General features: G+C 42.9%; 1 protein-coding gene across 1 annotated transcript in view; it reads right to left on the bottom strand.

The window, feature by feature from the left end:
* Positions 1 to 8,537, bottom strand: part of LOC103012668 (low-density lipoprotein receptor-related protein 2-like) — a 36,541-nt gene extending 28,004 nt beyond the window's left edge. The window contains exons 1-6 of the mRNA XM_057537498.1: positions 8,204 to 8,537; positions 5,378 to 5,491; positions 3,836 to 3,955; positions 3,195 to 3,434; positions 2,242 to 2,355; positions 1,069 to 1,188 (exon numbers count right to left, since the gene is read on the bottom strand). Of these exons, the coding sequence (XP_057393481.1) occupies positions 1,069 to 1,188; positions 2,242 to 2,355; positions 3,195 to 3,434; positions 3,836 to 3,955; positions 5,378 to 5,491; positions 8,204 to 8,537 (1,042 nt within the window). The remainder of the gene's footprint in view (positions 1 to 1,068; positions 1,189 to 2,241; positions 2,356 to 3,194; positions 3,435 to 3,835; positions 3,956 to 5,377; positions 5,492 to 8,203) is intronic.
* Positions 8,538 to 17,427: the final 8,890 nt, after the last annotated feature.

Here is a 17,427-nt window from a genome sequence, read left to right as displayed (position 1 = left end):
CTACAGAATACTTATTTCTGTTACCCTAGCAACATTCTTGGGGACAAGCCCCTTGTCAAGCCAGCCAGAGCCTAATTCAGAATGAGTGGCAAGGATGTGGAGAAATCAGAACCCGTGTGCATTGCTGGTGGGAAAGTCAAATGGCACAGCCGCTGCAGAAAACAGTGTGATGGTTTCTCAAAAAGTTACACATAGAATTTACCATGTGACATAGCAGATCCCCTTCTGGTATATGCCCAAGAGTACTGAAAGCAGGGCTGAAACAGACACACGCACACCAGTGCGCATAGCAGCATTGTCCACGATAGCCAAAGGGTGGAAACGACCCAAGTGTGCATCAACATATGCATGGATAAACAGAATATGATTACAGTCATCCCTCGGTATCCACAGGGGATTGGTTTCAGGACCCCCTGTGGATACCAAAATCCATGGATGCTCAAGTCCCTTATGGTGTGGTATTGGCATATAACCTATGCACATGCTCCCATATACTTTCAATCATCTCTAGATTACCTGGAATCCCTAATACAATGTAAATACAATAGTTGCTAGCATACAGCAAATTCAAGTTTTGCTTTTTAGAACTTTCTAGAATCCCCCCCACACACCCCAGTATCTTCAATCTGTAGTTGGTTGAATCTGCCAATGTGGAACCTGCATATACAAAGAGCAAACTGTATACATACAAGGAATATTATTTGGCCTTAAAAAAGGAAGGAAATTCTGATATATGCTACAACATGAATGCACCTTAAAGACAGGCCAAGTGAAGTTAGCCAGACACAAAATGACAAACACTGTATGACTCCACTTATATGCAGTACTAGAACAGGTAAATTCATAGGCAGAAAGTTGATAAAGTTCACCAGGGAGTGGGGGACAGAGTTATTGCTTAATGAGTACAGAGTTTTTTTGGGGATGATGAAAAAGTTCTGGAAATGGATAGTGTGATGGTTGCACAACACTGTGAATGTACATCAAATTGCACACTTAAAAATGATTAAAATGGTAAATTTTATGTTACTGCAATAAAAAGTAGTAAAGATGAGCCTAATGAATTCTGACCTCCACAGCTCCAACCATCCGGCTGTAATCGCCATCCGGTTCCACATGAACACTGGACACCCCAGGCTGTGTCCCTGCACTGCCCCTCACAGCCCCCGTTGGCCAGAGAGCAGTTTTTCCCTGGTAGAGACAGGACAGTGGTCACTACAGTTGAACATGGTAAAGAGCAAACGTTTTATAAACCACACTGTGTCACAACCCTCCACACTTGTGTAAGGAGTAGATGGCTGGTTAAAGATAACTTTTGACCCTGCCCTCTTACCTAGGAAACTGGAGGCTTTGGGGGAAGACCAGAGAAGAGGGAAAGTTAGGAATCCTGGAGCAGGGGAAAGGAGAACAGTCTGGACCATTTCAAGTGTTTGTGTATTGTTCACCCGTGGAGGAACCAGCAACCTCTTTTCTATTTTCTCTAGAATTTATGGACAGCTGGTACTCTTAGCTCAGGAAGTGATATAATAATTTTCTAATCCCAATGAATTATCTATACAGGACCAGAAACCTGTAGTTTGTGTCCCATTGTTTATGCTTTTAGTATCTCTTACTGTGTCGCCTTCATGAAAAGCTTCTTTCGCGGCCTTTAACAGTACTAAAGAGCTTTCATCATAATGTCTAAGACCAGATTTGGGGGGAAATAAGAGACAGACGACCAGATGACTGGGGACAGATACCCACTCTCCCTCTGCCCCAGCTGGAAGCGACAGTGGTTTTCACAGTGAGAAGCACAAGGGTTTAGAAGTCAGAGCTGCCCGCTCAGAGGCCTCCCCCTCACCAGGAGGGTCTTCCTCGGTCCTTCTTCGGTTAAATCCTTAGAGAACCTACCTTTTTGTCTTGAACAAATGATTTGCTTCTTTGTGGCAAAGTTTATGTTCCTTATTCCAGAATTTTAGGAGCCATGGAGTTTGAGGGCTTTAGCTAGTCTATGTCCGTAAAGCTACAACATGAGAATGGCCCTCAGTTTTTACAGCTCAGGTAATATTTGCTCACATTCAGGAGACCAAAGCCAAGGGCTGGAACTTGCAAAATGTAAGGGACCCATCACTGAAGGATAATTGCTTCTGGAGAAGTTTGAGCCCAAGTGTTGTTTCAGAGAGTAGACCCCCATGTTAACTAAGGCCCTGAGTTATTTCATTTATTCTCCCTCTCCCATGTTGAGCCAAGCAATTGATTTCTTACCACATGTAGTGGGTTCATCGGTACCATCTGTACAATCCGCGTCCCCATCGCACATCAGGGATTCTAGGATGCATTTCCCCTCATCACATCCAACCATGCCTTCTGGACAGGAAGCTGTGTGGGAAGTTAAGCATTCCTTTCATTAATACTTGGGGTGGTGGTGAAAATAGACAATTCTTATAGTGGGCCAGGAAGGTAGCAATATTTCCATAACCCAAGGCAAGTCTAGGTAGGAAAGGAAGTTATCTTTTTAAGCAGAGTAATCAGGAACTGGGACTTAAGACTTGATAGCAACTATGTTAAGACATCAGGGCACTAGATTGAAATCGTATTAAAATTGAACTGAACTAGTATTAAATAGTTCTAATTGAAATCGTATTTAAGTCCGATAACACTAGCCCTAATAGAAGTATTCTCTTAAGAAACCAGGTTATAAATTATCATTAAAATGTTAGAATCTGAACACATTTGATATTGCAAATTTAACTCTGGGAAGAAAGAGTGAATGGAATTGTGGTTCACCAAAAAGTTGGAGGTTCCACTACATTGTGTACTGAGGGTAAAAAAAGGAATGTAGCATTCACCAAGTTTTGGAGGGGGGGCTTTCTTTTTTTAGTGAGGAATGTTCCCCTTCCATATTCACTACAGAAGGATGTAGGCATCTGTTAGGAGACTTCCTTCGGATACTGGTGCTCAGGTGTTCTGTGCGTTGGCCAGACTTGAATAGTGGAAACATTCTAGGCAATGCTTAGAGTGTCCATTGCAGAGTTACTATTTAAGCACTGCTTTACGTTTCCATGGATAAGACAATCTTGGTTATTGCTAGGAAACATCCCGTGTTTAGATAGAGGATGGCAGTCTCAGTCATAGGAATTAAAACACGACTTGCAGAAAGCAGCCCACATAGTCCAACCTTCACTTTAACAAAAGGTGGGGCGAGGGGCAAGACTCACCACAGCCCTCCTCGTCTGAGGAGTCCCCACAGTGGTCGAAGCCGTCACACCGCCAGCGGTCCGGGACACACACCTCGTTCCTGCACTGCCACTGCCCAGCCAGGCACCGGTGCCGGGGGCAGTGCGCTTCCCCGAACCCACCTCCACAGTCCTCCTCTACATCACAGGGTTCCCAGGCATCACGGCACTGAGGATCTCCTGGACACTGGATTTTTGGGTCTGGACATGCCGTCATTCTCTCTAAAAGGCAGGAGTTGGCTTGGTGAGGTAGAAACCCTGTACCACGGGCTTGTTTATTTAGGGATTTGTGGTTTGCTTATTAATTTAATCCATAGAAAACCAAGAACAGAAAGGATGGGAGCCATCGGAGAGGTGGCCACAACTTTGTATTCTGAAGTTTCACCCCAAATAGGTTTTGTTTAAGTCAATAAAGCTAATAATCTTAATTTTAAGTAGTTTTGGAAAATGGAGAAGTGAGTGAAAAGTTACCCGTAATACCAGAGACAATTTAACGTCTGGGTTTAGCATGTATGGCATAAGGCTATTTAGTGACGGGCTTGTTTCACTTAATACTGTTGATGTTAATCAATGCAGCTAATAAACAGAGAGTGTCACTGAAGGTAAAAATAAGTTGTACGTACCACAGTTAACCTCATCAGAGCCATCTAAGCAGTCACTGACACCATCACAAAGCCAGCGAATGGAAATACATCTCCCGTCATCACACTGCCAGGCCTGTGGGTGTCCGTGACATACTTCCTCTGCGGGCAGTGGCGGTGTCCAAGAAGAGGCAGAAAGGAAGAGGTGTTTGTCAGGGCACTAGCAGCTTTTAAATTTGGATTTCATATTAAGTACTTTCATTAGCAAAAGAATAATTAATTCCTGATTTGCCGCTGGAGTCAACCCTAAACTTGCCCATCCTTTTCACATTACTTCTGACAATATCACTCAGTACCCCTACCTTAGGGCCAGTCACCTAGCATATCGATAAACATCTCCTCCCATTATGCTAGAACACCGTTGTCCACTAAAACCTTCTGTGACAATGGAAGCCTTTTACATCTATGCTGTCCAAAATGGCAGCCACCCGTCACACGTGGCTACTGAGCACTTGAAATGTGGCTAGTATGATACACAAACTAAATTTTTAAATTGTATTCATTTAAATAAATTTAAATCCTCACATGCGGCTAGTGGCCCCTGTATTAGTCCAGTTTTATGAGTTCACTTCTCTGAATTCCTTTGGTGTTTGAGATGATTAAGATCTATGGCAATCTGGGAACTGGGGTTTGGGGTTTAATAAGACGTTCAAGTATTTCCACCCAAGTCTGCCTACTGGCTGAAGCTAGTAAACTTGGGGAGCTGGGCTGAAGTGTATGGGGTCCAAGCACAAGGCATTCCTGCAAGTCTGAAATTTTACTGTAACCTGTAATAGTACACATTTTGATATCCACGGTTTCACGTTAAAGTAGTTACAGTAAGTGATCACCCCAGGAATGTGCGTGAGGGGTACCACTCACCAAGGGCTCTGGGGGTTTTCCTCTTTTAATGAGGAAAGTTCCCTTCCACATTCACTGCACAGGGAGGCAAGGAACCTGGTGAGAGGCTTTCCTCACATACAGGTGCTCTGGCCTCCCTTCTGGGGTTTTGAGCTCTCTTAGCACAGAGAATTACTAGAACTTTATTTCAGGAAGATATTTACCAAATGGCTGATTTCTGTTGGTTTTATAGTTTTTGTCCCCAGTTTGAAAGCTGTTTTTTCAGTCGTATAAAATCTCTAAGCATATAAGAGTTGAACTAGTTTATTGTATATGAAAGTAATTGTGTGCACTGGGGGCTGCAGGGATTTCCTATAAAGGAATCCTTGTATTATTCCAGTTTGAGTAACACCGTCATAGATGTTTAGGTCCGAGTTTAAGATGAGGAGCCAGACTTTTGCTGGATTTTTCCACCCCAACTCGCCCTCCACACTTGTTTGGACAACAGTGCTGCCAACAATTAAAGAAACATGGCTGGCCTTCCCCACCGCAAGCCTGCGGCAACGCAGAGCACCCAGCACCTCCGAACACCCCCTGAGAGGGTGAAAGCCATGAGAACTGACTGTCAACCAGGCACACAGCAATAAGGGCCCGCTGTGGGTGAGTGCATGATACACAACGGGACACAGCGGTGAGACCACTCACCACACTGCTCGTCCGCTCCATCCGGACACTCCTGCTCTCCGTTGCAGAGCCAGGCCACAGGAATGCATCTCCCACCACATGCAGCTTGCCTTGTCATCTGACACTGTATTTCATCTGCAGTGAAGGACCAAGAAGCAAAGCCATCAGAGTTCTTGGATTCCTTGGGTCCAGGAGACCTTTTCATGTAAGCTGCATTCACTGTTGTCTTTGGAAGACCTTCCTTCAGCTATTATCTAGGAGAACGCTAGGGGGGTTCAGTACCCTGAAAACCCATGCAGGTTCTCCAGTGACGACCCTTGGGGACCATTCTTTCTGATGCTGTGGAGTTGCTGCTGGAGAGCTGTCATTCGCCTCCTCGTTGTCTTGTTAGAATGGCTCAGACTCACACTTGTGCTTACAAAGATAAACTATTCTTCCAGGCCTGATTCGGTCTTACAGACTCAGAGTATTAAGTGTTGCAAGTTTAGAGGTCTAGGCTCAAAGCACTTGACTTTAGTTTCCTTTTAGACATGGGTCGATACAGCTTCAAATGAAGTTACCGTTTGGGGTCCTATATACCATCTTTATAAGAATACCTCTAATAGCCTGGTTAAAAATATTTAAATTTTCAGTTATTTGCAGGACACTGATTGATATTATCAGTTTATTCAAATCATGAACTTGTGTTTCTCAACCCTGATTGATTAATGGTCAAAAATAAGCCTGTTATGGATGTGGTGCTCAGAGAAGGCCTGGTTGTACTTAGTACTATTTTGTCCTAACTTTCAAAGAGAAAAAGCCAATCCTTGGTTCCGAGAAAACATAAGCCACATGTCCCATTTGGTAGAAGTCTCTGTAAGATGCAGTGAAGACCCAGCAATCCTACCCCAGGGACAGTGTGTGCATACAGGATGGAAAGTCGTGTGCAAAGCTATGTGATGGGAGTTGACAGTGGAAGCCCACTGCGCAGACTACACCTTCTTTGGTAAGGAACCAGACCTCAGTCTTACTTGCATCCCTCTAAGACAGTGCTTTTAGCATAGTTACTCAATGTTTGATTTTAAAAGGCTGGCTTATAAATTGCATTATAAATGAAAGACTCAGGAGGTACTGGTTATTAATGAACAGCTAACAACTTTGCCAGCTACTCACATACCGTCCGGGCAATCCCACTTGACTTGACCAAAACCATTCAATTGAGAGCAGGTGAGGTCAGCAACCCCTAAGATGGGATCCCAGGCTCAGTCGTCAGGCTACTTACTAGGTTGGAGTTTTGGTTAGACCACGTACTAACAACATCACCTCGGGAGAGTTACTGCCTCCCTCTGGACCTCAGTTTTTCTTGTCTGTAAAGTGAGGCTAGTAAATAAGTGGTTCTAAGAGGAAAATGCAAGAATTAAAGGAGTACAAAGTCACTGGGCACAATACCCACCAAATAAATGCTCCCAAAGTGTTAGCTCTTTTGCTACCTCTTCTAGCAGATCCTTCCAGAAGGATCCCAGTTAGGGCTGCAGGCAACCCTCAAAGACTCACACTGCTAGGTGAGTCCCACCTGGAACACTATTTGCCCTGGTGATTCTCAGTCTGGAGACCCAGTGTGCACATGGATTCTGAACACCATCTGTAGATGGGTCTCAAACATTACTTTTCAAATTTAGGTAGATGCTTGCTGTGAATAAATTAAAAATGTACTTATTAATCTATTTCCATATTAAGTTCATGGTAGCTTTCTCATAGTCTGTCAATATACAAAGTATATTGTGTACAATATACAAAGTAGATCATGGGCTGTTCTACAACAGACATCACAAAGATGTCTTCATACCAGAAGGCCTGGGCGAACACTGCTTAGTGAAAAAGGCAAGTAACTTTAAATCCTGTTTCCGGGGTGGAGCAAAGAGACCACCCAGGGCAAGGGCTTCCTGCTGCAGAGATGCCCCACCAGGTTAGGCAAAAACCCTGAGGGTCAGAATCCCTCCTGGAGGGCAAACAACTCAAGAGACTAAGTGACATCTCCTCCAGACCAGTTAACAGTGCCTTGACCAACAAAGTGTCTGCATAAGTTAAAAAATGATTTAAAATCTGCCTCCATCCATGAGGGCCAATTGGGAGCACCTGTCAGGAGAGATGGGCAATTCTGCAGGCCAGGTCGTTTGACAAACACTGGGCACCTCCTGCACCTGCCCAGGTCACCAGCCACCAGCCCTATGGGAACTCAGGGTGTCTTAGTCACCCTGGGACCCCGACTCAGCTCTCCTCTGCCTTGGGGTCCGCCTACACCTGAGTGGTATTAACAAGCGCCGCTGGAAGTTGCTTGCTAACCGCACCTGGGCCCAAGCTCCGTTTCCCCCGGGCTGTTTCTGGAGGGAAGCACCTCTTCCCAAGGTCCCGGGCCTCCAAGAGGCTAAATTTGCTGCCTGGTTAAACCTGGGCGGCGGGCCCATCAGAGACCAGGGCTAGAAAGCCAATTCCACTCCCTTGGATGTTGGGAAAAGGTAGAACCTAGAAGGGAGCGTGCGCCCTGCACTCAGGTGCGGAACGAGCTTCCTTTCCCACCGGCCTGAGGGCCAGAGAGGAAAAGACATCCAATCCATCCGCTGAGCCCACCCACCAGGCAGGCTTGTTAAGGAGTAAAGGGCTGAGAAGCAGGGGGCCCCTCCAGACAGTCTAGCCTCGCCCTCCCAGACAAAAGGTCACCGCAGGACGGGGGATACGCCGCGCACACCCAGCGAGGGCGCCCCAAGCTCTCCTCCGCGCCCGCCCGGCAGCCGGGCAGCCCCGCGCCCCGCAGCCAGCAGAGCGGGATGCGGTCCCTCCCGGGGCGCCCCACCCGCGGGCCCCACTCACCTGTCGCGGAGCCCCCGAGGCCGCCCAGCGCGGCCAGCACGGGCGGCAGGAGCCGAAGGAGCGACCGGAGTCCCATGGCCGCGAGGAGACAGCGCGGGGACCCGGGCGCGAGGCGCGCTGCGCGAGGCCGCCGCGGGCGGGCGGAGCGCACGGGCTGCCCGGGCGGCTTTAAGTCGCGCTCCCGCCGCGCACGGGGAAAGCCGGCGCCGGTGGGCGGGTTGCGCGGGGAGTTGGCCTCTCCAGATTCCAGAGAAGAGCTGCCGGGAAGGAGCGGGGCTGTAGACGGAGCTGGGGTGCCTCGCATGCCTCTCCTCCGGGGGTGCTCAGCGGCCATGAGTGCCTGGGGCCCGGGACCTGGCGCCCCTCCTGCAGTGGGACAGCAGACGCTCAGCTGATTCAAAGCCCTTGCCACACTTAAGGTAGGGACGGTCGACAATACTTAAAGCTTCTCAAACTTGTTTTTTAAATTGAAGCATAGTTGATTTACAGTGTTGTGTTGATTTCTGCTGTACAGCAAAGTGATTCAGTTATATATACATTTTTATATCCTTTTCAATTATGGTTTATCAGAGGATATTGAATATAGTTCTCTGTGCTCTACAGTAGGACCTTGTTGTTATCCATTATACATAATAGTTTGCATCTGCTAACCCCAAACTCCCACTCCATCCCTCCCTTACCCCTCTCCACCTTAGCAATCACAAGTCTCTATGTGGGACTGTTTCTGTTTCCTAGATAAGTTCATTTGTGTGATATTTTAGATTCCACATGTAAGTGATATCATATGGTATTTGTTTTTCTGATTTATTTCATTTAGTGTGATAAGCTCTAGTTCCATCCACAGTGCTGCAAATGTTACTGAACCAAACTTGGGTCTGCTAGCTGGGGGCAGTAAAGCCAATCTACTATTTACTGACACCTGGTTGTGGTGAAGGACCAAGCGTTTGTTGCAGGGCCAAGCAAGGAGTCCAGAGCAGCTAGTGCTTAAAAGACCCAAACTCCCTGAAGGCTTTCAGGGAAAGAGTTTTAAAGACAGGATGAGGGAGGGTCGTTGTGGGGTGTGCGATCAGCTCCTGGACATTCTTCTGATTGGTTGGTGGTGAGGTAATCAGGATCAACATCATCAACCTGGTTCCAACTGGTCTGGGGTTTAAGTGCTTGTGGGCAGCATACAGTTAACTTCTCCCACCTGGCGGGGGTTTCAGTAGCTGCAAAACAACTTAAAGGATGTGGCTCAGAATAGGATCTATAGCCCTTGAGGAGGAACTTGACTTTGTTTAATGGCTAAACTATTATTATTTTGTCTTACTTGACTGTTTTCCTTTCTCTCTGCATTTTCTCACTTCTCTGATTAAATACACTCTTTGACTAACATTTTTCTACAGACAAAAGGCTGGACATGGGGTGGGGGTTTGTTCTGGGAAGGCCCCATAGGGTCCTGCTGGGTTACACAAACGGCATTATTTTGGTTTTTTATGGCTGAGTAATATTCCATTGTATGTATGTACCTCATCTTCTTTATCCATTCATCTGTCAATGGACATTTAGGTTGCTTCCATGTCTTGGCTATTGTGAATAGTGCTGCTATGAACATAGTAAGGGTGCATGTATCTTTTTGAATTGTAGTTTTATCAGGATATATGCTCAGGAGTGGGATTGATGGATCATATGACAACTCTGTTTTAGTTCTTTGAGGAACCTCCATACTGTTTTCCATAGTGGCTGCACCAACTTACGTTCCCACCGACAGTGTAGGAGGGTAACCTTTTCTCCACACTGCATTTGTTATTTGTGGACTTTTTAATGATGGCCATTCTGACTGGTGTGAGGTGATACCTCATTGTAGTTTTGATTTGCATTTCTCTAATAATTAGTGATGTTGAGCATCTTTTCATGTGCCTGTTGGCCATCTGTTTGTCTTCTTTGGAGAAATATCTATTTAGTTCTTCTGCACATTTTTCGATTAGGCTGTTTGGTTTTTGTTGTTTTTGTTGAGTTGTATAATCTGTTTGTATATTTTGGAAATTAAGCCCTTGTTGGTCCCATTGTTTGCACATATTTTCTCACAGTCTGTATGTTGTCTTTTCATTTTGTTTATGGTTTCCTTTGCTATGCAAAAGCTTGTAAGTTTGATTAGGTTCCAATGTTTATCTTTGCTTTTATTTTTATTGCCTTGGGAGACCTAATAAAATTTATGTCAATTTATGTCAGAGAATGTTTTGCCTATGTTCTCTCCTAGGAGTTTTATGGTGTCATGTCTTATGTTTAAGTCTTTAAGGCATTTTGAGTTTCTTTTTGTGCATGGTGTGAGGGTGTGTTCTCACTTCATTGATTTATGTGTGGCTGTCCAACTTTCCCAACACCCCTTGCTTAAGAGACTTTTTCACATAGTATATTCTTACCTCCTTTGTCGAAGATTAATTGACTGTAGGTATGTGGGTTCATTTCTGGGCTCCCTATTTCGTTCCATTGATCCATATGCCTGTTTTTGTGCCAATACCACACTGTTTTCTATATGACTGTAGCTTTGTAGTATTGTCTAAAGTCTGGGAGGGTTTGTCTTCTGCTTTGTTCTTTTCCCTCAGGATTGCTTTGGCAATTCTGGGTCCTTTATGGTTTCATATAAGTTTTAGGATTATCCTAGTTCTGTGAAAATGTCATGGGTAATTTGATAGGGATCACATTAAATCTGTAGATTGCTTTAGGTAGTATGGCCATTTTAACAATATTAATTCTTTCGAGCCAAGCGCATGGGATATCTTTCCATTTATTTGGATCATCTTTGGTTTCCTTTGTTAATGTTTTATAGTTGTGAACATATAAGGACTTTCACCTCCTTGTTCAGGCTTATTCCTAAGTTTTGTTGTTGTTGTTGTTGCGATTTTTGTGTGTCCACAAAACACCTGGAAACATCCTGAATATGCAGACTCTGGTCCTGCAGGTCTGGGGAGGAGCCTGAGATTCTAACAGACTCTTAGGTGAAGCCTTTGTTGCCTCACTTTGAAAAGCAAGGGCTTGATAGCCCCAAACTGAGGGCATCACTGTGACTCAAACCCCTGGGCTCCTGTCCTGATGGACCCCTCGCTGCCTCCTGTGTTCCCACTTGGGCAGTATAGGCCTTCTTGACCCCGGGTCTGTAATGACAGCACTGAGATTGCAGTCCTCTTTGGCTGGTGATGAGCACACTGTAAATACAGGGTAACAAAAGCCCTAAAAAACACTCTTCCCCTTTCAGCCTGTGTCACAGCCCGGAGGGGAATGCCTTAATAAGCAATTGGACATGGACGTGTATCAAATTTAATGGGTGTGAATTAGAGTCGAACATAATCCCTGTAGGATGGTAGACTTACAGGACTGGAAGAATTTAGAGCTCATTTTACCCACATGCTGCCATTTAGGGATTAGACTGTGGATAAAAATTAGACCATGTGACACCTTCCAGGGAGGCACAGACCACCCTCTCACTCCCTTACTTAGCTAAGCTGTGACATTCCTTCTTTCCAGTCTACCAAGAGAAATAAGTGTCAGATTCTTGGAGAGAACACGATGGAGTTTGAATTTAGAATGGAAACTGGCAAGGAACACTTATAGTGTCTGGGAATGAAAGGCAGCAGGAAAACAGCAGGAAAAAAATAGAAAAGTGAATTGCCAAGTGCCTTCTTAGATTTTATTTGCAACACAGTACTCCAACAGCTTTCTTTTAAATCTTACCTCCTCTTCATGTTCACTGCTGGTCCCATCAAACCACACTTTGAAGACTTCAGAATGCCATATGCTCTGGAACTTTCTTTAAAGTTACTGTATGCCCTGATTGCATAATCCAATTAAAAGGACCCTTCTGTTTTTAACAGAAATCTAGATGTATTGATTTCTGCTGAAATGTTGCTGCTTTGGAACCAGACTGTTTGAGCTGCTTAATGATGTTCAGTGACACAGAGTAACTCAGAGCTATAAGAATATAGACCAGTTTTCCTCACTGGTCCTCAAGAAAACATTGAAGCTAGTGGTAAGGTACCTGGGACTGCAGTACCATAGACCTGTGTTAAAATCTCAACTAAACAAGATTATATAGACACAGAACTAGCAGCTTCATTGTTGTTATAAACAGCCAGCATCAGCTCTCAACGCATACCATCTGAGGACGCCCCAGACACAGGTGATAGAAATAATAAGTAAATAAAAATCTTATTTATATTATCTCTAAATTATTATATTCTCCTTGTCAAATGTTTTAATCCAGGTCATATAATGACAAGCATTAAAATTCACACCTTCCTTGAATTCATTTAGCAAATTATCAAAACACCTTCTCTGTTCCAAGCACTGTTCGAGGCACTGAGGACACCACAGGGAGCAAAACGAATGAAACTACGTTCCCTCGTAGAGCTTGCGTTCCAGTAAGGGTTCAGGGGGGCAGTGGTATGTGCAGTTTGACGAAAAAGCAGAACAGTAGGCCTAATGATGAAAGTAATCTACGTTGTGCTCTATCTTCCAAACACCTAGGTTGAAAAAGCATTCTACCTGTAGGCATTTACCAAACCTGGAAAGGGAGGGGGAACACAGTGGTCTCAGGGGACAGAAGGACAGATGAGAGTCCAGGGAGCCTGAAGCAGCTGGGTTGTGTGAGGCGGAGTGCTGGAGAATAGGGCGCTACACAGAAAAAGAGTTTCTGCAGAGGGGTTCATTTGCTGAATTCTAAGCTGGACATGTACGGAGTGAGACTCCACGGGTACAGGTGAAGAATAACTACTGAAGAGTTAGTTCTAAGCAGAACAACTCCTGACCTTGACAGAGTTCAAAGACATTTGGAGCAGTTATGGAACACCTGGAACATTCTGTAGATGCCTACAAGGCCACTAGCCTTTAGTAAAGACTACTCTCATAAAATTATTAAGGACCCCTCCCCCAACCAAAGAGGTTTTGTTTATCAATATTTACCTGTACCTATCAATATTTACTATATCATAAATTAAAACAGAATTTTAAACACTATTTAATTCAGTCAATATAATAATAAATGTATACATGTTAACATAAATGATGTATTTTTATGAAAAATAATCACATTTTCCAAAATACAAAAATGTTAATGAGAACGATGGCGGTATTTTACATTTTTGCAAATATCTTTAATGAGATTAATAGAAGGCAGCTGTATTCTCATGTGGTTTTGCATTCAATCTGTTACGATGTTGTTTCGATTGCAGTATATGGAGAAAAACTGGCCTCACACAGATATGTGTTGGCCACGGAAGTATCTCACTAGCCTTTCCAGGTCACTGTAAATATTTTTCTTTGATACTGTTATGTGTTCAGTAGTGCTCCCCGCAAAAAGGATATGTTGAAGTTCTAACTCCCAGGACCTCAGAAAGTTGACCTTACTTGGAAATAGGCTCTACACAGATTTAATCAAGTTCAGATGAGGGCATTAGAGTGGATCCTAATCCAGTATGACTGGTGTCCTTATAAGAGGGAAATTCGGACACAGACATATAGAGAAGGAAAACACGTGAAGAGAAAAAGACACAGGCAGAATGTTATTTGAAGTCGGAGGCACAGATGGGAATCATGCTGCACAAGCCAAGGAACATCTGGGGCCCCAGAAGCTGGAAGAGGCAGGGAAGGATTCTTCCTCTAGAGCCTTCAGAGAGAGCATGTACCTGCTAACACCTTAATTTCAGACTTCTGGCTTCCAGAACTGTGATGTAATACATTTATGTTCTTCTAAGCCACCCAGTTTGTGGGTTGTTTACGTCAGCCCTTTGAAATTAATACAGATACCAACGCCAACATTTAAGAAATGATAATTTCCTTTTTTTAAAAAAATTATTTATTTTATTTATTTTTGGCTGCGTTGGACCTTTGTTGCTGAGGGCAGGCTTTCTCTAGTTGTGGCGAACAGGGGCTACTCTTTGTTGAGGTGCACAGACTTCTCATTGCGATGGCTTCTCTTGTGATGGCTTTTCTTGTTGCGGAGCACGGGCTCTAGGCGCACGGGCTTCAGTAGTTGCGGCTCACGTGCTTTAGAGCGCAGGCTCAGTAGTTGTGGCACACAGGCTTAGTTGCTCCGTGGCATGTGGGATCTTCCCAGACTGGGGCTCGAACCCGCGTCCCCTGCATTGGCAGGCGGATTCTTAACCACTGCGCCACCACGGAAGCCCAAGAAATGATAATTTCTTAAAGGTTAGCTGTAATGTGGAACCTGAAACCATATCAATGAGCATTTCATACTGTCCTTATTAAAATCCGTTGGCCTGTCTTGTACTTTGAGTGGATCTTCTGCCCATATAAAACTGTAACCTCAGGTGTGGCTCATCTGGAAAATATTGGTTCATTAAGTTATGCTGATACTCCAAATGTTGACACCTTCTATTATACAATGTTTAAAAAATCGTACTTGTTAACGTCACTACAAATGTCATCAGAAACGATTTTAACTATTGGTAAGCTATCAAGCTCATGATGATGGATTCTAATTTTACCTTGGAAGCTCAAATTCTATCATTGGGAACAAACACAGTCGTTTTCCTTGAAATGACACATACACACTGTTCATTTTTGAGGAACATGTCTGCCAAGCACTAGAGTCTGAATAATCAGATGTCTATCAGTCATTCTTTCCAGTAAAAATGATATTCTGGGAAAAGAGTGTCTAGGTATGCTTGCAACTTGGACAACTGCACACGTTTTTTCCTCCTCAAACTTTGGCATTCAGCAGAAGGGCTTATGCAAACTTCCCATGTAGTAACAGATAGTATTAAAAAGCCATGCACCAGGCTTCCCTGGTGGCGCAGTGGTTGAGAATCTGCCTGCCAATGCAGGGGACACGGGTTCGAGCCCTGGTCTGGGAAGATCCCACATGCCGCGGAGCAACTAGGCCCGTGAGCCACAACTACTGAGCCTGCGCGTCTGGAGCCTGTGCTCTGCAGCAAGAGAGGCGGCGATAGTGAGAGGCCCGTGCACCGCGATGAAGAGTGGCCCCTGCTTGCCACAACTAGAGAAAGCCCTCGCACAGAAACGAAGACCCAACACAGCCAAAAATAAATAAATTAATTAATTAATTTAAAAAAAAAAAGAAAACTTAAAAAAAAAAAGCCATGCACCTCAGGGTTAAAATTTAATAAAATTAATAATTTTTATTTGATTGTGTCATCAAGTACATTCTTAAGTGAAACAGGCATATTTTATTGGGTTGGCCAAAAAGTTCGTTCAGTTAATGACTATGTTTGATAAAGTTCTTGGTGAAAATGAAAAATGTCTCATTCCTACTTAAAACCGAACGAACTTTTTGGCCAACCCAATACAATTACAAGTGTGTGGCGGTAAAGGGTAAAATGACCACTGGCACAGGTTGGTGCCACCACCTTGATTCACACGAAGGAGTCAGTGGTTTTACCAGCCTTTACTTTTTTGTTTGTTTTTTACCATCAGTGCAAATGTCAGCACACACAAAAAAGGGTGCATAATAGTTTGGTATTATTTTGAAAATAATTGACCTTATGGACTCACTGGTATCCATAGACCATCTCAAAAAGTTCTCATATCCTGAATATATAAAGAAACCTTACAACTCAATAATAAGAAACTAAATGACCACATTTTTAAAATGGTTAAAGATTTGAAGAGCCACTTCATAAAAGTAGATATGGGTGGGCAATAAATACATAAAGAGATTTCCGCATCTGTAGTTGTCAGGGAACTACAAATTAGAACCACAGATAGATATAGCTTACAAGCACTTAGAAAAGCTAAAATGTTTTTTAAAAAATTGATAGTATGAAGTGTTAGGCAGGATGTGAAGCAACTGGAACTCTCATCCATTGCTGATAAGTAGGGGAAGTAGAACAACAAGTTTAGAAAAAAAGTTTGTTTCCTATAAAATTAGACATCTACTTAATATATGACCCAGCAATCCCTCTTGTAGAGATTTAACCTAGAGAAATGAATGTGTCCATAAAAGACCTTTACACTAATTTTATAGCAGCTTTACTCATTCTAGCCCCAAACTGTAATAACACAGATGTTCATCAAAAGATGAGCAGATCAACAATGTGTGGGGTACAGCCATACAACAGAATACTATTCAACAATAAAAAAGAACAGACTACTGATAGGTCCAATAATGTGGATGAATCTCAAAAACATTTGTGTTACGCAAAAAAGATAAAGACAAAAGAGTATATATTGTATGATTCTATTTATATAAAGGTCTAGAACAGGCAAAACTAAGCTATAGTTTTAGAATTTAGACCAGTGGTTGCCTGAGGCTGGTGGGAATGACTGAAAAAGTATACGAGGAAACTTTTGGAGTTGATGGAAATACTTTGCATCTTTCATGGAATGGTGATTGCATGTTGATTTGCTGAAACTCATTGAACTATTCATGTAAAATGAGAGCATTGTAAGCTATACCTAAATAGATGCTTTTTTTTTTTTTTTTTAAGTATTAGACTCAGGTGATTTTTTTTTTTAACCTGAGTTCCAGCTCACCTTTAAAGGATAAATAATTTGGAAGCTATTAAGACTATTACAGCTCAGAGGAAAAAACTGAAAATAACTCCAGTTTGTCTTATGAAATTAGCATAATTTTAGTACTTCATAGTAGACAAATATTACACATGAAAATGGAGACAAAAGTCTAAAGTAAATTATATTAGGTACTTGAAAAAAACATAATACTGAATAACAAGTAGGGTTTATTCTGGTAATGCAAAGTTGATTCAACATTAAGAAGTTTATTAGTAAAATTAGTTACCTTAAATGTTAAGGGATTAATACTACATTATCCACATGATTTGTAATATATGCTCAAAACCTTCAGTGAAATTCAGCCATTCCTAATTTTTTACGAGTATAAGTAAAATAGGAACAGAGAAATCTTCACAGATAGTCTAAGAACTAAATGAAAGCAACAGCAAGCATCATGGTAAACAATGAAATGCTAAAACACTGCTTTCATAATTATTCTACATTGTCTTGGAGATCCTAGCTAATGCAGCAAGGCAAGGAAACAAAATAAGTAGTGTATAATAAAATGTATTTTATAAATAAAATATTTTCTTTCTTTTCTATGTCACTATATCCAAAAAACTTAATAAACACTAAGTTATACTGAAATAAGGGAATTGGCTAACATGCCTGTAAACAATATAACAGTATCTTTTTCTCTATGCTAGCAAAAAAGCAGTTGAAATGGAAAAGCAAAAAACTTTTAGAAATAACAA

The sequence above is a fragment of the Balaenoptera acutorostrata genome, chromosome 21, assembly GCF_949987535.1.
Source record: "Balaenoptera acutorostrata chromosome 21, mBalAcu1.1, whole genome shotgun sequence".
Taxonomy (NCBI): domain Eukaryota; kingdom Metazoa; phylum Chordata; class Mammalia; order Artiodactyla; family Balaenopteridae; genus Balaenoptera; species Balaenoptera acutorostrata.
The sequence above is the reverse complement of the archived record's forward strand: the minus strand, read 5'-3'. Positions and strand labels throughout refer to the sequence as shown.